Source organism: Hoplias malabaricus, chromosome 12 (assembly GCF_029633855.1).
Source record: "Hoplias malabaricus isolate fHopMal1 chromosome 12, fHopMal1.hap1, whole genome shotgun sequence".
Classification (NCBI taxonomy): domain Eukaryota; kingdom Metazoa; phylum Chordata; class Actinopteri; order Characiformes; family Erythrinidae; genus Hoplias; species Hoplias malabaricus.
In genome coordinates, this window is record NC_089811.1 from 15515038 (window position 1) to 15540745 (window position 25708).

At 40.4% G+C, this 25708-nt stretch overlaps 1 protein-coding gene across 1 annotated transcript in view; it reads right to left on the reverse strand.

The window, feature by feature from the left end:
- mlphb (melanophilin b) overlaps nt 1-25708 on the reverse strand; it is a 94679-nt gene that overhangs the window by 48609 nt on the left and 20362 nt on the right. Inside the window, exons 9-10 of the mRNA XM_066686954.1 lie at nt 24168-24232; nt 14686-14778 (exon numbers count right to left, since the gene is read on the reverse strand). Coding sequence (XP_066543051.1) covers nt 14686-14778; nt 24168-24232 — 158 coding nt within the window. The remainder of the gene's footprint in view (nt 1-14685; nt 14779-24167; nt 24233-25708) is intronic.

Sequence of the window (25708 nt, forward strand, 5' to 3'; positions counted from 1 at the left end):
TTTCCATTGCAGAAGGAAATAAACATAACAAAGGGTCCAGAGTTAAATATAGAGCATGAAGTGAATATCAGTCGAGTGACTTTTGAAGCTAGAAACCCAATGGAAGACATGGATTCAAAGGGTTTAGTAACCACTCAGAAAATCACTTTAGAAGGGCAGAGAGAGTTTTTTGATTTTGACTGCACATCTGAAGAAATGACTGACCATTACCATGCGTTACAGAAAAGAGAAGCAAAATGGAAAGCATATGGATTTAATTCTTAAGTGTTACAAATCACAGACCCATGGGCATCTAGAAATTTATGGTTTCAGCAAATAACCCATTCCGTAAGAATGAGTACGAGGTTGACTGGTCCATGTGTGGTGAAAGTTCCATCACCAAGCACATGGCCATCAATTTTAGAGACAGTACCAGAACCACTGCATGCTATGTCTCAATCTTATGCTTTATCGTGGTTAATATATCAGCAAAACTCTGAAGAAGATATAATAATGGCTTTATCAGTGCATTTGTTTAGACCTAGATTAAATTGTACTTGGTTGATGAAGTTACCATATGTGAATTTCCTTAATCAGCATGAAAATATACTAACAGCACGGCCTGATGCAATGGAAGTAAAATCTGTGGAGACTAAAGACTGTTTTTGTTCCAATGATACTCACAATGGACTGGGGATGTTTATGGGAATATCTGATTGTGCTCGATATAAGATGAATTTTAAAGAGCCTAAACCTAAGGACGTTTTGTTTAAAGTGAATTTTCATACACCAGATAGCAAACAGAGTAGAACATTAATGGTGCAGTATGACATTTTGCCTGTAAATGTGACTATAGGAAATTTTAAGGATATTTGGTGGGTTTGTGGAGATAAAGCATACATATTTCTACCATATGGGTGGACAGGCTGTTGTTATATGGCAACATTAAAGGGAAATGGCTCAGTTTCATAATTTGGAAGCCTACAATTGGAGAATCAGTATAGGAGAAAAATGGGGTATAGGATTATTCCCATGGTATGGTGTGACATTTTTAGCAGATCATATAGATAATATTACATACACTTTACAAGGGTTTGCTAATGAAACAATAAGAGGGTTTCAGTATTTGTCAAATACTCAAAAAAGTCACAGATTAACATTGTTGAAACATGACATGGCTCTGGATTACATTTTAGCTAAGCAAGGGGGTTTATGTGTAGCTTTGAATCTGACAGGGGATGCCTGTTATACTTTGATTCCGGATAATACGGATAATATGACTAGTGTTATAGAAGCATTGAAGCATATAAGGGAGGTGTTTGGTCCATCAAAAGGAGCTGGATGGTCTGTGAATGCTTGGTTATTGGAGAAATTAGGACCACTAGGAGCAATGTTGGCTCAAGTTTTTGGAGCAGCTCTTTTAGCAGTGTGTATAATGTTTTGTTTTTGTACACTGTTGTTAACTTGTGCGAAAGCTATGATTTTGAAATGGGTTGGAGTTGTAATGCCTGGAAATCAAGTACAGATGCCATTATTAAGTAGAACCGACTCAGATAAACATGAGGAGGAAATGTTGGAAAACAACCTGGTAGAAAGATATCCATTTTGAATATCCACTATTATATATTTTTCCATTCACTTATATTATATTTTATTTTGTTAGGTTTATTATTTAGTAATCAAGTATAAAGATAGTAGGATGAAGTATACACTGTAGCTTATAAAATGTATTAATCCATTAATGTTACTATTATTAAAGTTTTATTTGATGTTTATTTGCATCTGTCATTTTTGCAAAAGATACTTGCTGTTGTTTCTTTCTTCCAGAAAGAAAAAGGGGGGAAGATCACTGTAAGGGAGGATGTTTGTTCGAGATTCCTGAATTCCTGAAACCCGTAAGACACTGTTTTGGTAAATAAAGATGTATTTACACTTTTAACCGTGTCTGCGGAGATTCTATTCCATCACCTGTCTTCACAACACAGCAAAAGTTAACAACACTATCAGTTTGTGAAGAGTGGGAGAAGAGGGTTGCATTGACAATCCAACACAATGGGCAGCACTTTGAACACATTTTATAAGTGGTCAGAAACTTGTAAATAACTCATGAAAGAATAAAGTTACATTAAAACCAAGCACACCGTTGTTTTTCCTGTGAACTTCCCAATAAGTTTGATGTGTCACATTGAAAAAACAAAAGTTGGATCCAAAATTGCCGACTTCAAAATAGCTGCCATGGTCACCACCCACCTTGAAAAGTTTTCCCCCTCCCATACACTAATGTGCCACAAACAGGAAGTTAATATCCCCATTTTATTAAGGTGTATCCATATAAATGGCCCATCCTGTACATTGAAACAGTTGTAAAGCAAAGCAAAAAAAATTGTCAGAAAAACATTTTAATTTATCAAAATAAAGACAGAAGTACATGTCAAATGACTTTATTAATTTACAGACCTACAGTGTCTATAATAAAGTGCTTTTAAGAACAGGGTAAAGGCTTTGGCTATGTGCTATGTGTTAATTTTAATCTCCCAATCTTCAATAAAGCTGATAGTCATGCTCAAATATGGCTCACATATGTGACTTTATATCTGTCGCCCAGGGGAAATGTCTTACTCTCGCAAGCTGGTTGGAAAGGGTCTGTTGGACTTAAAAGTACATGTTAGGCAGCGCTTCTCGTGTAAAGAAATTGCGACTGGATAATTGGTATTATGGGTAAGGAGTTTTAATCAGTCTTTTGGAGCCCTTTTTCTCTACTCTTGAGACAGGGAGCATACCCTTTGCTATGTAGCTAGTAAACTACCACTTTAGTAATACCATGCCACTTCATACTTTTCTTTTCATAAGGCACAGCGTTAGCTAATGAAGCTTGCAATGAACTGGTTTAGGGGAGCTGTACTCGGACGTGAATATTTCAGAACAATAGCAGTAGCACCTCTAAGTTTAACAGCTTCGTACACAAGTTTGTGCTGCTGTTGTAAGTGTTGAAATAGGCTGGGAGTACTCCCACATTTTGATACTACCTCCTTCCGGCATTCCCTGCAGATAGCTGTTTCTACTACTCATCTGACCGGTAAATTCCAAACCATTTACATCCCAGACAGTGGGCATATATCGGTCCACTGGCATACCACTGACTGTAGACCACTGCAGGTCCACCATCGGACCACTCAGATTACTATCCTGTAAAGGATATAACTCATCTATAATCTCCTCAAACAGATTTTACATTCACAGAGACTTTTATTCTGGAAAACAAACTAATACAAATATTACCAACAACTATGAGAGGTATAATAATGAGTATAAGCCTAATATAAAATGAATAAATGCTGAAAATGTTGACACTGTGCTGGATTAAAATTATTTACTAATCTTATTTATAAAGAATAACAAAAGAACTTAATTAAAGAAATAAATGTACACTGGACTGTGAATGGAAAAGTGCTAAAATGTGGCATTTTGTCTAAAATTCTGTTTAATAAGCATCGCCAAGAAAACGCTGTGAAAAACACTAGTGGACCTCCAACTTTGCCCTCAGTGGGCAGTAGTCCACTGTCTCCTTGCTAGCAGTGATATAACTGAACCACTGTCCTTTTTCACACTCTGTGTTACTCATCTCCATGTGTGTGTGTGTGTGTGTGTGTGTGAGAGAGAGAGAGAGAGAGAGAGAGAGAGAGAGAGAGAGAGAGAGAGAGAGAGAGAGAGAGCGGGTGGGGACGGGGCTGTGAGCAGAGCACAGAATGGCCCTGTACAAGATTTAGACTTTTAAGAACTTAAAATATTGATATAAGAGATATAGCCTCACTCCATATCTCCCGCTCTGTTGTATCTCAATATATTTTAATATATTGATAAATCGCCCAGCTCTAATTTGTAAAGTATTTTGAGACTAATCTCTCTCCATAACCCCCTACATGCTGCTGAGTGTAATCTTCGTTTGAAGTACTGTCATGAAATTGAGTCTCTCTCACACACACACACACACACACACACACACACACACACATCTCTCTGTCCCTCATTGCTCACTCACCCAAACATGACCAGCTCTTGCACACACACACTCCCTGTTTCTCTCTCACAGACAAATAGATGCTCCAGCTGATGCTGAGCTGGGGAATGTGTGTAATCAAATAAAATAATGTTGACTACATGACAAAACAAAACCAACAAAAAAAATATTTGAGTGAATGATTTACAATTCGTTCACATGTTTTAATTAATTCGAGTGAATGAATTGCAATTCGGCTTTAGTTAATTCGAACAAATTAGTAATTCCAGTTAACGGGATCGCGTAAGAGGGAACATATAACTCCCATTCTGGCCTCTCTCCACTGGTTGCCTGTGCATTTTAGAGTACACTTTAAAATTATTTTATTCTTTTAAAATCTTTAAATGGACTAGCCCCACCTTACCTCACTGAGCTGCTACGTCCCCATGTCTCTGCTCGGTGCCTCAGGTCAGCTGATCAGCTGCTCCTGGAGGTGCCGAGGTCGAAACATACGATCAGAGGAGATAGAGCCTTTTCAATTGCTGCACCGAAACTGTGGAATAACCTACCACTATATATTAGACAGGCTTCCTTGCTTTAAATTTTTAAGACTTATCTTAAAATCCATTTCTATTCCCTGGCTTTCAACCCAGCATGACACTTTTGCTTTGTTTTATTAGTTTTGTTTTATTTGAGTTATTTATTTTCCTTATTGGTTATATTTTGTCTTTATTTTGTTTTATAAACATCTTTGCACAGCACTTTGTTTCAGCTGTTGTTTTTTTAAAGTGCTCTATAAATAAAGTTGAGTTGAGAGTGTGCACAAATAATTAATTATTTCGGTACTTCCATTCAAAAGTGAAACTTGTACTTGTTATTATACACATACCCCATACACACAGACTGAAATATAAGTGTTTATTTATTTTAACTTGATGATTATAACTGACAACTAATGTAACCACAAATTCAGTATCTCTGAAAATTAGAATATTACTTAAGACCAATACAAAAAACAGGATTTTTAGAAAATCTGACCAACTGAAAAGTATGAACATGTACAGCACTCAATACTTAGTTGGGGCTCCTTTTGCCTGAATTACTGGAGCAATGCTGCGTGGCATAAAGTCGATCAGTCTGTGGCACTGCTCAGGTGTTATATGAGAGCCCAGGTTGCTCTGATAATAGCCTTCAGCTCTTCTGCATTGTTGGGTCTGGAGTATTGCATTTTCCTTTTCACAATAACCCTTAGATTTTCTATGGGGTTAAGGTCAGGTGAGTTTGCTGGCCAATTAAGAACAGGGATAGCATGGTCCTTAAACCAGGTACTGGTAGCTTTGACACTGTGTACAGGTGCCAAGTCCTGTTGGAAGATGAAATCTGCATCTCCATAAAGTTGGTCAGCAGCAGGAAGCATGAGGTGCTCTAAAACTTCCTGGTAGACGCCTGCGTTGACCTTGGACCTCAGAAAACACAGTGGACCAACACCAGCAGATGACATGGTACCCTGAACCATCACTGACTATGGAAACTTTATACTGGACCTCAAGCAATGTGCATTCTGTGCCTCTCCTCTCTTCCTTCAGACTCTGGGTCCTTGATTTCCAAAGGAAATGCTAAATTTACTTTCACGAAAGACATAACTGTGGACCACTCAGCAGCAGTCCAGTCCTTTTTGGAAGTGAGATGCTTCTAACACTGTCTCTTGATCAAGAGTGGCTTGACACAAGGAATGCGATGCTGAAACCCATGTCTTACATACATCTGTGTGGTGGGGGTTCTTGAAGCACTGACTCCAGCTGCAGTCCAGTCTTTGTGAATCTCCCCCACATTTTTTAATGGGTTTTGTTTCACAGTCCTTTCCAGGGTGCGGTTATCGCTTGTACACTTTTTTCTACAACATCTTTTCCTTCCCTTCACCTCTCTATTAATGAGCTTGGACATAGAACTCTGTGAACAGCCTCTTTAGCAATGACCTTTTGTGTCTTGCTCTGTTTGTGTAAGGTGTCACTTTCTGTAAATCCTATAAACTTCAGTTAACTTCTCAAATATCATTTGTTTACTATATGATATATTTAACTGAAATTGCTCCAAGCTTGATCCAAGCAACCAATGATTTATAAAGGAAAATCCTGAAAATTATCAGGGGTGCCCAAACTTTTTTATACCACTGTATATAGAGTGACATAAATTTTAAGATATAGATTGAACACATTTAATGACAGATTAATTCTAATATTTTGATTATTATTTATATTCATTTGTTAATTGTTAAATAAAATGAAAATAAATATAGGAAAATAAAAATAAATAAATAAATGAAGCATAACTTTAGCACAAGCTGTAATTTATGGGTCCATGTGGCCAAATGTTATATTTAGCAAATAAAAAAATTGCATCAATACATACAGAATTGTGTTCTCATAATTTATTAAATCTATTACAGCAATAACTCTAAAATAGTAGCTGTTATGAAACATTTTCAAAACTGAACATACCACAGAGTAGTGTTTACTTAGCAAGGCATAGGTAGCATGTGATGCAAGAAAAGTGATAGCTGTGGGGAACTGCAAAATGGGAAAGGTTCTAATAAACATATGGTTCTCATTTGTTTAAGTGAAATTTATGACTCTGGGACGTGGGGGAGTTAGGGGAACTGTATGGTAAACATGGGAAAGAATGTGCACTGTGGTATTTACTGAACACAAATTGGATAAATTGAAGCCTTGGAATAAACTTTAGAAAACTGCTGCTGTAGAGGTTCTTTACATATTTTCACTTGGGAAATCAATAAAATGTTTCTTTTGACAAGAATACAATATATATTAATGAGGAAATTTAAGTACACAATATTACATTTTAAATCATATAAAGTGATGTTCCCTGTGTTTCAAGAATTCTGCAATCATGCCATTAAATAAAGATGATTGCCCTAATATCTGTATTCATGAAGGATTTAAAAGCTGCATGTTAGCCCACCCAAAGGTTATTTCAAACCCTCTACTGTATCCCGCACAATTTTGCTTGTAGCACCATAGAACTAGAGCTCCTGCATGTTAAAATGAAAATCAAAAACTTTTAGTACCAGAATCCAGCTACCGGTGGATAAGAAAATGCAAGAGTAGCTTTATGAAACATTTATAAACCTGATTCCAAAAAAAGTTGGGACACTAAACAAATTGTGAATAAAAACTGAATGCAATGATGTGGAGATGGCAAATGTCAATATTTTATTCGTAATAGAACATAGATGACAAATCAAAAGTTTAATCTGAGTAAATGTAACACTTTAAAGGAAAAATATGTTGATTAAAAATTTCACAGTGTCAACAAATCCCCAAAAAGTTGGGACAAGTAGCAATAAGGGGCTGGAAAAAGGAAATTTAGCATATAACGAACAGCTGGAGGACCAATTAACACTAATTAGGTCAATTGACAACATGATTGGGTATAAAAAGAGCTTCTCAGAGTGTCAGTGTCTCTCTGAAACCAAGATGGTAAGAGGATCAATTCCACCATTGTTGCGCAGAAAGATACCAGAATAGTGTTACCCAGCGTAAAATAAAAGACTTTTAAGTTATCATCATCAACTGTGCATAACATCATCAAAAGATTCAGAGAATCTGGAACAATTGCTGTGCGTAAGGGTCAAGGCCGTAAAACTCTACTGGATGCTCGTGATCGCCGGGCCCTTAAACATCACTGCAACTCAAACAAATGCCACTGTCAAGGAAATAACAGAATGGGCTCAGGAATACTTCCAGAAAGCATTGTCAGTGAACACAATCCACCGTGCCATCCGCCGTTGCCAGCTGAAACTCTACAGTGCAAAGAGGAAACCATTTCTAAGCAAGCTCCACAAGCTCAGACGTTTGCACTGGGCCAAGGGTCTTTTAAAATGGAGTGTGGCAAAATGGAAGACTGTTCTGTGGTCAGATGAGTCACGATTTGAAGTTCTTTATGGAACACTGGGACGCCATGTCATCCGGACCAGAGAGGACAAGGATAACCCAAGTTGTTATCAACGCTCCGTTCAGAAGCCTGCATCACTGATGGTATGGGGTTGCATGAGTGCTTGTGGCATGGGCAGCTTGCATGTCTGGAAAGGCACCATTAATGCAAAGAACTATGTTCAGGTTCTAGAACAACATATGCTCCCATCTAAACATCATCTCTTTCAGGGAAGACCCTCCATTTTTCAACAAGATAATGCCAGACCACATTCTGCAGCAATCACAACATCATGACTACGTAGGAGAAGGATCTGGGTACTGAAATGGCCAGCCTGCAGTCCAGATCTTTCACCAGAGAACATTTGATGCATCATAAAGAGGAAGGTGCGACAAAGAAGGCCCAAGACGATTGAACAGTTAGAGGCCTGTATTAGACATGAATGGGAGAGCATGGGAGAGAATGGGAGAGAAACTGGTCTCCTCTGTCCAAAGACGTCTGTTGAGTGTTGTAAGAAGAAGGGGGGATGCCATACAGTGGTAAAAAATGGCCTTGTCCCAACTTTTTTGGGATTTGTTGACGCCATGAAATTTGGAAACAACATATATTTCCCTTAAAATGATACATTCTCTTAGTTTAAAAGTTTGATCTGTGATTTGTGTTCTATTCTGAATATAATATTAGATGTTGGCACTTCCACATCATTGCATTCAGTTTTTATTCACAATTTGTTTAGTGTCTCAACTTTTTTTTTAATCTGGTTTGTAGCTTTTTCAGGTAAACAGAAGAATCAAAGCTGTGTACGATCGTTGACTTTCAACATAGTGGACTTGAGCAGATCCACACCTTTAATGGACTTCTTATGATATGAGGGAAGAAGTTGCAATGTTTACTGTACATGTGCCATAGTCAAGGAAGGTGCAAACTCTTATAGCAGGACACAGAGGACGGTGGGTTTTAAAGCAGGGTTGTTTTGCATGCTGAAATTGATCTTACATACAGATGTAAAGTGTAAAATTAATAATTTGATAGCACTGGGTTTATTGCAGAATTTTAAGCAGCCCACTAGTTCAGCAGATCACATTACTCTCCACCCAGGAAACACCTTGAGATGAAAGTAAATCTTTGTGTAAGACAGGAATCCTGTTATATCTGGTGTTACAGATATGAGGCTAACACAGCATTCCACAATGAGTAGATCGTATTAACATTAACACATGATGGTGGCAGTAAAATAATCATTACCAAATAACCAAATTCCACAGGAAATTATGCAGTTCTCAGTCTAAGTTCTAAAGATCAAGCAAAATTGGTCTGTGCATTAAAACAATAATGTGGCTGAATAAAAAATCTTCTCTGCAAAGAAGAGTATGTCAAAATGGCTAGCTCAGATTTTTAGGAAACCTTTGATTAGAGTTGATGCTGCTAAATATGGCAAAACCAATTTTTAAGTTAAGGTGTGGAATTATTTTACACATCAGTATTTTTTACCCTGCTGCTGGCACAGGAACAGAGGAAAGGCGTTGCCTTTGAAGGACATTCAGGTAAGCATTAAGCCATGCTATGTTCATGGAGGCAGGGGCAACAGGCTGCACGCAGGAGGTCTGATGGGCGCACTCATGAGGGACTTCCTCAATCAAAGTTCAAAGTTCCACAGGAAGTGCGCCCGTTATCCTCACCTCCTTTGTACTGAGGTTTGAGGCTAACAGCACCAGCCCCACCCCCCCCACACACACACACACACCCTCCCCCACCAGCTCAGATTTTTAGGAAACCTTTGATTAGAGTTGATGCTGCTAAATATGGCAAAACCAATTTTTAAGTTAAGGTGTGGAATTATTTTACACATCAGTATTTTTTACCCTACATAAAAAAATATTTTAAATTGTTCATTCATTCATTTGTCTGAAATCCAGTTATCCAGTTCTTATCCAGTTCTGGGTCGTGGTGTACCCAGAATAATTGGGCACAAGGCAGGAACACACCCTGGAGGGGACGCTAGTCCTTTGCAGGGTGACACACACTCACACCTATGGAGTTGGCAATGCACCTACCAACGTGTGTTTTTGGACTGTGGGAGGAAACTGGAGCACCCGGAGGAAACACATGCACAAACAGGAAGAACACACCAAACTCCTCACAGACAGTCACCCGGAGCAGGATTGAACCCACAACCTCCAGGTCCCTGGAGCTGTGTATTTAGTTTCGTTTATTTAAATTACATTTTGTATGATGATCTAAAATCATTTTTAAGTTATTGGAATGTAGCTAATACATAATTTTGTTTTTTGTTGTTTTTATATTAACTGCTTGTGTGCAAAAACACCACTCAAAATGTTTTGGAAGGCAGTTATGCCTTCAAGGTTTAAAGAAGGTAATTGGTTACCAGCCATCAGGTTTGGATGAACATGATTGGTTAACATGCATTGGGTGGAGATTTTCAAATACCCTACTTGTCAGGACCGGGCGGACTGACATAGGTGGACACAAATGCATAACACCATGGACTTTAATTTAAACAAAAGACAAACAGAGAGACAGACAATTAGACAGAATACTTGGACAAAGAAAGACCTATACAGAGAGACTTGGACAGAGTGACCATATAGGAAAAGCTAAACAGAGACCTGGAGAGGAAGAGCTAAACAGAAACCTAGGCAGGGAGACAGGTACAGACTTGAGACAAGAGAGATACAAAGAGACAAACCAAACAAGCACACGATGCACAAGGAAGGAGAACACCAACAGACCAGAGAGAGAAAGACAAACCGAGCACACAAAGCACAGGAAAGGAAACACAGACCAGACAGGCATACCAAGGGAAAGGGAAAGAGGAACAGACGAGACAAACAGACTAGAAAGACAGCGGTATAGCAGGTTACGGGTAAGAGGAATATCCAACAAAGAAGTGCAGACACAAAGGAACTAAAATACACACAAGAGCACCTGAAACAGATGATAACAACAACAACAACAACAAGCCATGTGCTACTTGAGTACATAGTGGTGACAACAAACATGACAGGGCCAGGGCGTGACAGATGCCCCCTCCTAAATGCGCAACTCCCAGGGTGTGTAAACCTAAACCCCCCAGGAGCTGGAGCAGGAGAGGAGCCTGGAAAACAAGACAAGACTGACAGATCAACAAACCAACAGGTGACAGAACTCAGGACAAGAGAGGAACAAATACAGGAAATGGAGCTGGGGACATGACAGGACCAGAAACTGGACTTGGGGCAGGACAGGAGACTAACAAAGAGGAGCAATGGAAAACGAAACAGGAGACCAGACAGGGGACTGAACAAGAGACTGGACAGGCCACTGATAAAAGGGAACAAGAGTTGGGACTTGGGACAAGACAGGACTAGAGACGGGTGACAAAACCTGAGCATGGACAGAAGACTGAACTGGAGTGGAAACAGGAGGCGAGACACTGGACTGGAACAGGGACTGGAGAGGACTAGACAGGATGAGAGTGGAAACAAGAGACTTGACAGGAGACTGGGCTTGAACACTGGTCGGGAACTGAGACAACAGATGTAGGAAACGGAGACAAGACTGGCGACAGAATAGGACCTGAAACGGAAGACTGGACAGCAGCATGTGACTGGACTGGAACAGAGACTGGACATAACTAGAAACAGGGGACTGGACTTGAGACAGGACAGGAGCAGAGACAGGTAACAAGGCACTGGTCTGAAACGGGGACTGGACTTGAGACAGGATAGGACTTGGCAGGAGAACAGGGACCAGAAAGTTCACAGGGACTGACACAAACATGGTGACAGGTACCAGGACAGAGACACAAGCAGACACAGGTACTGGGACATGGACAGAGACAGGGACAGACAGAGGAACAAAAACAACCTTTGGGGTGTGCTCAGGAATGGCAAAAGTCTGTGGTGAGGCCTGAGGTCTGAATCAACCCTGAAGTCCCTGGGGCCGATCTAGGGACACAAACAGAGGTGGCCGGGGCCACAGGAACAGAAATGGTGGGGTTCGCCGCCATCACAGGAACAGGAGCAGCCTTGATCACCACCTTCACTGGAGCCGGAGGAGCCTGGTTCGCCACCTTCACTGGATCTGGAGCAGTCAGGGTTGCCTCCTTCGCTGGATCCGGAGGAGCATTGGTCACCACCTTCGCAGGAACAGGAGCGGCTGCAGAAGCCACCATCACAGGGACAGGAGTGGCCTGGGTCGCCGCCTTCACTGGAACAGAGACGGCGGGGGATGCTGCTGGCACAGAAACAGAGGAAAGGCGTCGCCTTTCCTCTGTTCCTGGTAAAGCATTAAGCATTAAGCATTAAACCATGCTATGTTCATGGAGGCAGGGGCAACAGGCTGCACGCAGGTCTGATGAGCACACTCATGAGGGACTTCCTCAATCAAAGTTCAAAGTTCCACAAGAAGTGCGCCCGTTATCCTCACCTCCTTTGTACTGAGGTTTGAGGCTAACAGCACCAGCCCCCCCCCCCACCACAAAAAAAAAATTCCCGGAATTAAGGGGATCGTTCTCCAGTGAGGGGGAGACTCGAGCATGCTGTAGTCGGCTCCGTTATTTACAGGGTGTGGAGGACATCATATCCCACAGAATCTCTAGGGCCTGTACAGAATGGAGTCCGGCAAATAGCACACCCAGTAAATGGATTACTCAACATCCTCTGAAGAACTGTCTGTGTTAGCTGCGTCCTTTATTGGGTTGGACATTCTGTGAGGGTCGGGTGGACTGACGGAGGCGGACACAAATGCATAACACCATGGACTTTTATTTAAGCAAAAGATAAACTTAGATATCTAGACAGAATACTTGGACAGAGTGACCATACAGGGAGAGCTAAACAGAGACCTGGGCAGGGAGAGCTAAATAGAGACCTAGACAGGGAGACAGATACAGACTTGAGACAAGAGAGATACAAACCACGGCACACGATACACAGGAAAGGAAATAGGCAAACCAGACAGGCATACCAAGGGAGAGAGGAACAGACGAGACAAACAGACTAGAAAGAACTGTATAGCAGGTTACAGGAAAGAGGATTGTCCAACACAGAAGTGCAGAAACAAAGAGGGGGCAGGATTACAATGGGGACACAGATGGAGACAATGATGAGAGGGTGGAGCGAAGGCAGGACTAGGTCTGAGACAACAACAACAAAGAGTCATGTGCTGCAGGAGTGGTGAGGACAACAGACACAGGACAGGGCCAGGGTGTGACACCACCAGAAACCCAGCAAATCTTCACTTAGACCCCCACAGTTTGTCTACTATGAAGGCCAGAAACATCTTTGGAAGAAATTGGTGCAATAAAGTTTTCTTTTTTATTGTTATCATAGACTTTCTGTTTCATAATTTGTTGGATTTGTTGCAAAACTCTTAATATTTTGTTTTACCTCAATGAAGCATAACGCTGCAACTGAGGGAGCTCCAGAATTTTATAAAATAAAGCTCTACTGCCTCTGAGGCAGATTCTAAAAAAGTATGTTTCTGTATACTTGGTTTATTATTGCAGCCTCTGAAGAAGCCACAGAATGGTGTAATGATGTAAGTCCAAGACATAGCGAATTAATACATGCTCAGCTGTCTGTGAAACAGGTGTACAGAAAAATAGGTATAGCACAGAATTTTGGCCTCTGACAGAGCAAACCCCGAACATAAAATGAAATCCTGGACTGAGCATATATTCATAATTTCAATTCCAATAAGTTGTTGTAGACAGATAAAATATTAACTTTGTAAACTTCAAACATTTGCGGACCTGCTTAAATATATGATACTATTTTTTAATAGCAGCAATCTATCAGTATCTGCACCCTGTTCCATTTATTCCTATTCCATTTATCTGTACACCTGCTTCACAGGCAGCAGACCATATTATTCCACTAAGTCTTAGCCTCTGCCTCAGAGGCAGCAGAGCATTATAACATTCAAAAGCTCCCTCAGAAGCAGCAAGTTACATTATCCTACATTCAAGTAAAACTAAATACTGAAATTTTTGTAACTCTTCTAACGATTATGAAACAGAACTAGATCTAACAAAAAAAAATGAAAGAAAGAAAATTATAGTTCACAAATTCCTTCCAAAGACATTTCTGGCAGGCAAACCATGGGGTCTTTTGAAAATCTCTGTATAATATCTGCTTACCAATCAAGTTCATCCTGTTGGTAACAAATCACAGAATCAAACTGAGTAGTTTAAAAATTTATATTGTATAACAAATTAGGGGTGGCACGGTGGCACAGCAGGTTGTGTCGCAGACACACAGCTCCAGGGACCTGGAGGTTGTGGGTTCAAGTCCCACTCCGGGTAACTTTCTGTGAGGAGGTTGGTGTGTTCTCCCTGTGTCTGCATGGGTTTCCTACAGACGGTCCAAAAACACATGTTGGTAGGTGGATTGGCGACTCAAAGTGTGAATGTGTGTTCGTGTTGCCTTGCACTCAATGATTCCCTGTAGGCTCTGGACCCACCGGGACCCTAAACTGGTTAAGCAGTTACAGGGAATTAATGACTGAATAACAAATTAGAGGAACTCAGGAGGGGTTAATTAATCTGCATTCCTCTTTAAACAGGATTCTCTTTTAAAAAGACAAAATAACATTTATTCAACAGATTGAACACCTGTATAAATTAATATTTTTCTCTACATCCACTCCAGAAATGTTGATAACTATTGATAGCTTTTCACAAATTCATAGTTACAATGTCCTAATAAGATAAAAGTGATTTATATATGTATGGGTAAATTTATTTATGTAGGTACCTTGAGAGAATGACATTGGAAGTAGATGGAGTATTCAGTCCCAATATTAAAATCTTGGGGGTCAACTGGAAGCAGGCGTTTGCTTTTCCTGGACTTGAGGCATATGTAAAAAAAAAAAAAATAAAGATTTTGTGTTAGGTAGTTCTAAAATCAGGTTTGCAGTTTATATTTAACCAACTAAGGAAGTACAGATTAACATGAAATACCTTCCTGTGGTACTGACAATAAAGATGTAAGAGGTGTTGATGGAAATAAGGGGGATGTTGACAAATAGGGGTGGGGGAGGACATGTTTCATTCCATATAATTTGTTGAGTGTACATGCCACGGCGCGGAGAGAAAAAATAATAATATTTTGAGAAAAGTCAGAATTCTGACAACAAAGCCAGAATAATTAATATTAAAAGCAGAATAATTCTGAGAAGTCATTCAGAATATTTTGCTGCACTTATGATTGAAAGGAAATATGGATGTTTGAGAACCAGATAAAACCTGAAAACCAGAATGCAGATATACACTGTGCCTAGCTGCAACATGATGAAGTGATTATTTATATATTTTTTAATTCTGGTATTATACAGGACTGGTAGAAGTACATTGCTCCTTTAAGCCTTTCCTCCATTTTGGATTTTCCTCTGTCATTTGTATGTGCTCACCCAACCTCAATTCTACGGTCTATATTTCCCTCCATTTGTAAAATTTATTCAGGATTACAAGGTGTACACACATTCTACAAGGATAAGTGATGCATGCGTATGTATCTTTCATCTGTCCTTGAATTGTCTAGTGTATAGGCACCCTAAAGCTGTATTTATCTCAGTCAGTGGCTGCACTGAAGGGTTTAGTTGTCATGTGGATGAACTCGTATAATAAATAACTCTGTTCACTTCACTGACTGACTCTTTTACAACACATTATGGCGCACAGACTGTGAGATAATCTGTCTAAATAATATATTAGATAATAGTCCATATAATAATAAGTTGCACTTAAATAATGCCTTTCACATACTCAAGGACGCTTTACAAATGATGGGGAAAAATATCAGAGACAGTGTTCTGAGAAAAGATAGGATTTGAGCAAGGTTTTAAAGATGGACTGAGAGGAGGATAAGCAGATGGAAGAGGATACGGGCAAAGTTAAGGGTAAAGGTAAGGTAAAATAATGTTTCTCTAAGTATTCTCAGAAGTATTCTGACTTTTTCTCAGAATATTTATGATCTTATCTCAGAATATTATTATTGCTACTATTATTATTATTTTATTTTACTTTTTCAAAGGGGCCTTAAAACTCCATCGTAACATCAGAAGGGCAACATAACAACCAAACAATTGCATTGAGTGTGGGGATTTCTTGGGGTAGTGGGACAAAAAAAAAAGACCTGAAGTCTGCACCAAAATGAGTCCTCGTTTACATTTAATTTCATTTAATTTAAAGAGATAAATATGGATCCCTCACCCACTTACCAGTGTCACATTTGTAAACAGAGCTCTGTTCACCTATGCCAGTCAATAGAGGAGCTCAGGCTGCATCCAAAAATGCCATACTCCCTACATATTGCACATCACATATAATAAAACTAATAATACTGCACCCAGACCCAGTAGTTAAATGCTAATTTGAGAGGGAAGCCTGAACTTTATAGATAACTACATATTATTTCTGACATACAATGAATATGTAAGTGCAGAAACCATTATTTTATTGCCAACACTGTGCCCTACAATGCATGTAGAAAGATATTTCAGGCATGGAAATATCTCTCACTGATTACTCACACTTTCAGGTAAGAACTACTTTATTAAACCTCAATCAAATTACACAAAAGTATGCAGAAAGTCACAATAAAACATTTTCCTCCAACCATGTTATACTCTCAGAGAGCAAGGGCAGAGGGATCAGTTTATTTAATTGATTAGTGCTGCACTTTGAAACCTGACAATCAGTTCCCAATATGGCACCCACTCAAAAAATAAATAAATAAAAAAAATAATGTGACTGCATCCCATGGATATTCTTCTGTGATTAGGCATAACCCTAATTGGTTTTTCAGCCTGTGACCCCACCGTCGAATCACAAAGTTTTACAAAATCATGGGTGCCAGGTATGAGACACAATTGCAGACACGGTGTGTGCTATGGCCAAGGAAGCATGCAAGTGAACAGAGATAAGAGTAAGAATCAGCTTAGAGCCCAGCAAGCCCCATTGGTTGGAGATTTGGCCTTTTTCCCTTTAAAATAAAAATCTGGTTGCCAAAAACATTTTTTTCATATCTCCACCTGATAGTGTATGTTTTTGCTTGTCTGGTGCTGGTTTAGCTGGTCACCAACATGATGCCAGGGCTGGTTGACCAGCATAACAGTCTCCAGAGTATAAACACAGCATATGCTGATTTTGCTATTGACAAGCCACACTGGTCTGTGCTGATATTGATTAAAATATCCAACTGGTAACATTATTATTCATTTCTATATATGATATATATGATCATATTTTGCTAGTCCCATAAAGGCTGAAATGGGGAGGTGGACTCATGGTTTTGGGGAGGAGTTCAGGGTGGCTTCAGAATGCGTATAAAGGAAAACACCATAAGAGACAATAGGGGAATAGCATTAGGTTGAGTAAATTGAACATCCTTTGTTGATTATAATTATGGTAGCAGTATTAGAGTGGAGGAGGAATGGTGCATCTGGTAATTCAAGTCCTCAAAGTGCTGCAGTGACAAAGGGGTAGCGATGGCGCAAAGCAGTAATGTATTCAGAGTTGATCTCAAGATGGCTAAGAGCACCACAAGAACAATGTGACAGAGAGAAGGCAGCCCATCAGTAGGGAGTGAACTTTGAAAGAGACATAAACAGAATGGTGCTGAGGAGCTTGGGCATGGTGTCAGAGTAGAAAGATGATCAATGATGGCAGCGTGTGAGAGGGTGAATTAAATTTAAGGAAGACATCCAGGAAAGAGGTGGCAATGGGTGTCTGGAGTGCCAGGCAGGGGGCTGGTCTACGGCATCACCTGAGGGAAGAGCATGAGCTGAAAATTACGGGCTGGGAGCAGTGTAGCTGCAAAGGGGGGAGGTCAGGTTGAAGGCCCACACAAGCCAGAAGAGGGAGTGCAAGCTGTACCATAGGAGGCAGGGTGTGGTGTGGTTACTTGGAGAGGGATAAGGACGAAAGTGTAGAGGAGATGAACAGATTATTAATTTTTAATAAAAGATATACTTTTTGGGGACTTAATATGCCTAAAGTTATCTTAATATGCAGAAAGACCTTTCTTTGCTCTGTCTCTCTTCTCATCACGCAAGCAGATGGGAATGTGAGATAATACCCAGAGCAGGGTCGTAAACTACTCTCCAGGGACATTTTTTATGACCCAAGGCCACACAGGGCCAAGAAAAGAATCTTTCAGAATGCAAAGAGACACACAGACTCAACCTTGATTAACACTGTTCTCTCAGACATCTTGAAAGACTGTTAAAACCAAAAAGAATCACATATTCCTTAATTCATTAGTTTACCTGGTGAACAAGTTGCCTATGGGTAAAACTTTGTGAAATTAATTCCATTTGGACAATCAAAATGGATGGAATTAATTTACATGTGTTTTAAATCACCTTTTTATATGAACTTATGTAGGAACCAAGGTAGCCACATACTCTGTGTGATATTTGGTTAATAATTATGTAAAACATGGTTTGTCTGAATGATATTACTTGTATTAACTTGTGTCTTGTCAAGGGTCATACATTTTATGTGATGTCACTACCTAGGTACAAGAAACAGCCAATCAGGAGCAAGAGATGCTCCAATCCTCAACCCCTGAGGACCAATCAGGTATTCAAGGCGGGTTTTCTAAATTCTGGTTAAAAACCAATTGGCGTGAAATGACACACACACTTTTTGAGAGTTTTTTTGGCAGAGAAAAAAGTTTTCTGAAGAACATCTCTCTCCTGCTTCCAGCGGGCAATGCTTCTCAGCTAGGGTAATCAGTTAAGGGAGAGCCCTGGCTCTCTCTAGAGCTCATGTGTCAGCCTGTCTTATGGCTCTCTTAAACAGTCTTGAGCCCCTCAAGTGTGGTCCAGATAGAACAAAAGTTCTATTTTAATTTTATCTCTAGTAGAAAACTATAGTTTAAAGGACTGTAGTTTATTCCAGCAAAACTCAATGCCACACACAGAGCATTGAAGGAGACCTCAGACCTCTGACCTTCAAAGTGATGATAAAAGCTTCAGGATCAGCAATGGAGAAGGCCACACGCACCCTCAGAATGACTTTCTGAGCAAAGGCGCAGGAGAGACCTGCATGGATGTGTCTCTCACCAGGAGGCAGATTAGCCCACAGAGAACTTCAGAAAGCCACCAGCTCTGACGGATTTGTCGCTGTGTCCCTGGCCAAGAGGAACACCAGCGGCTGCAGTGCTAAAAGGCCCGTGGCTGCAGTGATTCAGGAAGCCGCGCCGGAAAGCACAGCACATCAGCGACATACTCCCAGCTATCTCCAGGGATATGTAAGGTCACATGGTTTCATTTCTTCATAGCTCAGGAGTAGTGCTGAATGCTTGCTGTGATAAACAATAGTCTTTCTAGAATTTAGGGTAATTATCATAGAGAAATTCCCTCCAGAGCCTACCTGGAATCATTGGGCACAAGGCGGGAATACACCCTGGAAGGGGTGCCAGTCCTACACAGGGCAACACTCACACATACACTCACACTTTTTGAGTCGCCAATTCACCTACTTTTTGGACTGTGGAGGAAACCGGAGCACCCGGAGGAAACCCACATGGACATGGGGAGAACACACTAACTCCTCACAGACAGTCACCTGGAGCGGGAATTGAACCCACAACCTCCAGGTCCCTGGAGCTCAGTGACTGTGACACTACCTGCTGCGCCACCGTTCTGCCCACCCTGTTCCCTCGTGTATCGCTGTAATCCATTGCATTATATGAATGTATAATCAATATTCAATATTTGATATTATAATTAATAAACAAGTTGTGTGATAAAACCATCCATCCATCCATCCATTATCTGTAACCGCTTATCCAATTTAGGGTCGCGGGGGGTCCAGAGCCTACCTGGAATCATCGGGTGCAAGGCGGGAATACACCCTGGAGGGGACGCCAGTCCTTCACAGGGCGACACAGACACACACACATTCACTCACACCTACGGACACTTTTGAGTCGCCAATCCACCTGCAACGTGTGTTTTTGGACTGTAGGAGGAAACCGGAGCACCCGGAGGAAACCCACGCAGACACGGGGAGAACACACCAACTCCTCACAGACAGTCACCCGGAGCTGGAATCGAACCCACAACCTCCAGGCCCCTGGAGCTGAGTGACTGCGACACTATTATACGAATGTATAATCAATATTCAATATTTGATATTATAATCAATAAACAAGTTGTGTAATAAAACCAATCCTTGCTTATTTGTTGCGTGTGCACTTTTCTTGTACAGAATTATTCCTTTTAGTTCAGATTCAATTTCGGAGCCAAGAACCAACAGCAGGTAAATGAGCATAATTCATTAATAATAATTTATTCTAGCTAATCCTGCTGTATAATATGTAAATTCATCTAACAGGATGACCTACTTGTCTAAGCTAAAATTGGACAAATAAAGACACTACATATTATTTAATGGCTCCCAAACATGGAGCTCAACAAAATGAATCAAATAATTAATTATTAATCAAATAAAAATTAATTATCATTGACTCCGCTATGTAGTGCTTTTGCCACCACAACGTGGGGCATAATTATTCCACTACAAAGGTATCCAGTTGCATTAGCTGGAAAGTTGAAAGCTGGCAGCAGTGTGGCTTCCAAAAAGAGAGGATGGGACAACGATCCACAGCAGTACCTGAGGACTGTGTGAGGGCTGCAAAAGTAGAGGCTGGAAGCAGCATAGCCTCAAAGGAGATAAGGTCTGTGGTAGGTGAAATAGGTGCTGCAAAGCTATGGCTGGGAGCAGCATAGTTGTGAAAAGGAGAGACAGGAACAAAGATCCACAGCAGGAGAGCATTCAAGCCCTACACTAGATGCAGGGCATCTGCAAAGAATAGGATATTAGAATGAAGGTAGCACCTGAAAAGAGGATGAGCAGAAATGTCAGAGACTGGGAGTAGAGCAGCAAAAAAAGTTGGGATGGTATGAAGTTTTACACCACCACCTGAAGAGAGAGAGAGTACAAGCTGGAAAGCTGGAGGGTGGAAGCAGCTCAGCAGCAGAGGGGAAAGAGAAACCTGAAAAGAGAAAGTATGAGCCGTAAAGTTAGAGGCTGGGTGTGGCACAGCTGTAAAGTGGAGGGGTTGGGACAAAGGTCAACAGGTGCACACACACTGTTTAGTAAGAGGCTGGGAGTGTCACAGCCACAAATGGAGGGGTTGGAATTATGAGGCAAGTGATGTGATTATGGGGGGAGGGGTGGGATGATGAAAAGAATGCAAATTGACAACAAGGAACCAGTGCAATGAGGAGACTGCTTCAATTGCACAGAGCTCTGGGCAGGAGGCAGGCCTGCAGCAACAACTGTGGAAGGGGTGCAAGCTAGAAAGCTTGAGGCAGAGAGCGGTGGCCACTGCAGAGGGAGTGGGTGGGATGAGGGGAGAAGATGGGATAATAAAGGGAGGGCTACGATGATGAAGGGACGTGGTGGAATGATGAAAGGAGTGGGTGGGATGATGAGCAGAGAAAAAAGGAGAGAGGATAAAGAAGGCAGAGGAAAGGAGTGAAAAGGTGGAGCTGAGAGGGGCTGCGTCTAAATGAATTCAATACTTTCTAACAAGGCAGTATTCAGAGGGAAGAAGGTGCTGAGTTGTGTCAGAATTAATGCTAAAACATGTTGCCAGTTTTCTTTTCCAACATTTTCAATAATGCAATCCTTTTGGCAGCACTCTAGGTGAACAGAAAACATGACATCAAGACACATGCAACAAGGAACACAAAGAAAAAGATGATCACATAATCAGGGGAACAGAAGGGTGCAAAAAACCACATGACCATGGAAATCACATGAGCAGGAAAATCACATGTCAAGGGGAACATAACCATTAACCAAAATAAGACAGAGTACACTGTACACCATGTAAGGTAGTAAACATTTGAATAAGACTGAGAATAAGAAGGAAACATCTGCCTCATACAATGATGTTAGGTAGAGGGGAAAAATCACTAAGGAAGAACAAAAATACATATGTAGTGAAATATTTAAGGTAGCTTTAGTAAGTCAAATATGAAATTGGTAAATACAGGTAAAACAGTGGCACCTCATTAATTTTGCCTTTCATTAACATAGAAATATCCATCCATCCATCCATCCATCCATCCATCCATTTTCTCCCGTTTATCCAGGTCCAGGTCTCGGGTGAAACAGTCAGATTAAAGAAACTCAGACCTCCCTCTCTCTAGCCTCCTATTCCATCTCTTCTGGGGATACCAAATCCTGATCAGGGCCTGAAAAACCTCACCAGGTATTCGTCCAGGAGTCATCCTGACAAGATGGCTGAACCACATACTGGCTCCTCTCAACTGTACTCCCTATCTCTTTGGATAAGTTGTTACAGATAATGAATTAATGAATTAATTAATTACTGTCCACCACTGCATGGGTTCTGCTGTCTGTTGGCAAAAAGTAGTGGAGTGTCATCAGAAAAAGGGTAAATCTGTGAACCACTATGTGTCACGTTTAGCTGAAGTTTACCTGTTGCATGGTAGGCATGAGGAGTGTACCTCTGTGTATGAGGTAATGAACTCCCGTTTGTACAGTAGGCTGATGGTTTGTCTTCAGAGATGAGAAAATAAATTCCTTTTTTGAAGTTGAATTAGCAAATTACTGTAGGGGAGTTGTCTGAGAGTGCATATGACAATGATTGAAGTGTGAAGCCACACATTACTGCTGTTTTGCAAAATGTTGCTCAGCAGTTAGGGAAGGGAGCAAGTAAGAAGGATACCACAGGTTACCATTGTTGGAAAAAGAGACATTGGGCAAGAAGGTGTAAAACAGATTATCTGACCAGAGCAAGGCAAAATCAGCTGGGCGTCAAGATAGCTTGGGGGAGGAAATTTTATCATCTGAAGTAGCAAGACAGATAATTAAGCTTATCCAGCAAGCTACTCAGATATCTAGTAGTCATACTAGGTGTTAAACCGAATATTGCAGCTGTGAGATCTTTACTGAGACCAGTTACACATGAGCAAGACAACAAATTGTGTGATTTACTGAAGGAACCTACCAAGGATACAGACGGGGTTCAGGTCACAGACAGCTAAAAAATGCATTTCAGGAGCTAAAAACTTGATCAAACATTTACATTCAATATACATAAATGTGAAGGGTTCATGATAGTTTGATGCAAGGACATGGTGGTTGGCTACGTGCCATATATTACTATTTGGCTAAGCTATATGTGAATTCTTTTGGTTTCTGTCCATGTTTAGGTTCTGTTCAAGCTACATATCTAGCAGTGTCTGCTTGTGCCACTCTCTGAGTCGCTCACAGTGCGTTGCCCAAATGCTGTGGGTTCCTTGTTATCATCTGCTTGTGCAACTACAATTACTGCCCAGAAATGTGGTAACTGGGTGGCTACTCTCACAGCTCCTAATATGTGCCTCCCAAGGGCACAGATCACCAAACCTTTAGCTTTGATGATGACAGCATTGTCTGATGGTTCAGATATGGGTATTTCTGAGGTTCCTTTGATAAAACCCTGATACGATTTTGTTTTGTGATGGTTCTACTCATGGTTGTGATGGTTTTGAATTGATGCAGATGAGCAGGATTAGCTATCTGTTCATCTGATATAGTAATAGCTCAGGGCCATCTCCCAAACTGTTTCTCAGCCCAAGCTGCTAAAGTCGTGGTCATGGCCTCTGGCTTTATGGCAACAGTATATACAGATTCCTTGTATGCTTTTGGTATTTTGCACAATTTTGTGCATTTCTGATATTGTCATGTTTTCTTAATGAATGCGAGAACTCCAATAAAGCATGCATCACTGGTTCATATGCTCATAGCTCTTCAGATGCTATGGAAGATTTTGGGCAACCGCATGGCTGATGCAGTAGTTAAAGCAGCAGTCAAGTTTCTGAGGTTGCAACAACTGATCGCAATTGAACATTTATGATTTGTACTATACAGGTACAAATCATAGACCAAATATATACTGTACATCAAAATACACTTTTGGTAGAATTGCAATATCCCATCATGCAAACTACATAATGCAAAATACACACAACTTTCTGTTATTGTAGTTAAACATAAAATTAAAACACAATATAAATGTACCATACCTTATAAAAAACACAATCATTTGTTTTCCAAAAAGGGTAATTATGCATTGAGTATATGCTCTCTAAACATTTTGTACTTATTTTAGCTTAAAAACATATCATTTGATAGCAGGCAGTCAAATATTTGAATACAGCATATCAGCAAATAAATTACTGGTATTAAATTGAGATTGCACATTACCATTCTGTAGTATTCACATCCTAAGCCTTCTGATTGATCATCCTCTTGACTACACATTGGACCATCTATATAGAGAAAATAATATAAAACAATATGTGTAGTGCATTTAATTTTATTTTCTTGAGAAACTGTACAAGGGCAATCAGTGATTTTCACCAGACTCATGTTATGAAACAGTCATAGTACTGTCAGTGGCCTAGATATATCAGAGGTACTGTAATTTATCTTTTTAAATTTTTTGAATTTTTTTACTTAAAATTTTTTTTAATTCATTCCTTATCTGTAAACGCTTATCCTTCAGGGTCGCGGTGGGTCCAGAGCCTATCTGGAACTAGGCAGGAATTGGGCACAAGGCAGGAATACACCCTGGAGGGGGCACCAGTCCTTCATAGGGCAACACAGACACATACATTCACTCACACCTACGGACACTTTTGAGTCGCCAATCCACCTACCAACATGTGTTTTTGGACTGTGGGAGGAAACCGGAGCACCCGGAGGAAACCCACGCGGACACGGGGAGAACATACCAACTCCTCACAGACAGTCACCCGGAGCGGGAATCGTACCCACAACCTCCAGGCCCCTGGAGCTGTGTGACTGCAACACTACCTGCTGTGCCACCGTGCCGTCCTATAATAATCCTTTAAATAGTAACCTCTTAATTTAGTGATTAGAAATGTTGGTCTCTGAATTGTGAAATATGTACACAGCAATTCCACTGAAGATGCAAAATCATTACATTGCACAAGTAAAAGATGAGAATAAATTTAATCAAGTTCACTTTCACATTTACAATTCAACTGGATAAATAGTTTACATTTATTTACATTTATGCATTTGGTAGACGCTTTTATCCAAAGCGACTTACAAAAGAGGATCTAACATTCAAACTACAGCACAAATTATACAAAATACCTTACATTAAGTTCAATATGCCAGGAAGTAATAAGTGCATTAAAGAAAGACATTCAGTGCAAAAGATACTCTCGGAAGAGTTGGGTTTTCAAGGATTTCTTGAATGCAGAGAGGGTTTCTGTTGCTCTGATAGTGCTTGGAAGTTTGTTCCACCAGCATGGTACCAGAGATGAGAATAGCCTCGAGTTGCAGACAATGAATGAATGAAGAAGATTTGCCTGACCACAAGACACTTAGTCCACTTGGCCTTAGTCCATCTTAAAAGACCTTGGGCCCAGAGAAGTCAGTGGCATTTGTGGATCCGATTTATTTGTGGTTTTTTCTTTGCATTAATTAATTAATTAATTCAATATCTGTAACCATTCATCCAGTTGAGGGTGGCGGTGGGTCCAGAGCCTACCCAGAATCATTGGCCGCAAGGCAAGAATACACCCTGGGGGAGCCAGTGATTGCGGGTAGTCCTTTTCTTTGCATTAATGAGCTTTGCATTTATTGCATAATTTGCGTTTTGGATGTAATAATGAACTGTGTTCACAAAAATGTCCATGGATTTATTTCCACTACAGAAACATTTCTGTTTTTAATATCACAGAAGATCACAGTCAGCCGATACTGAGACCATT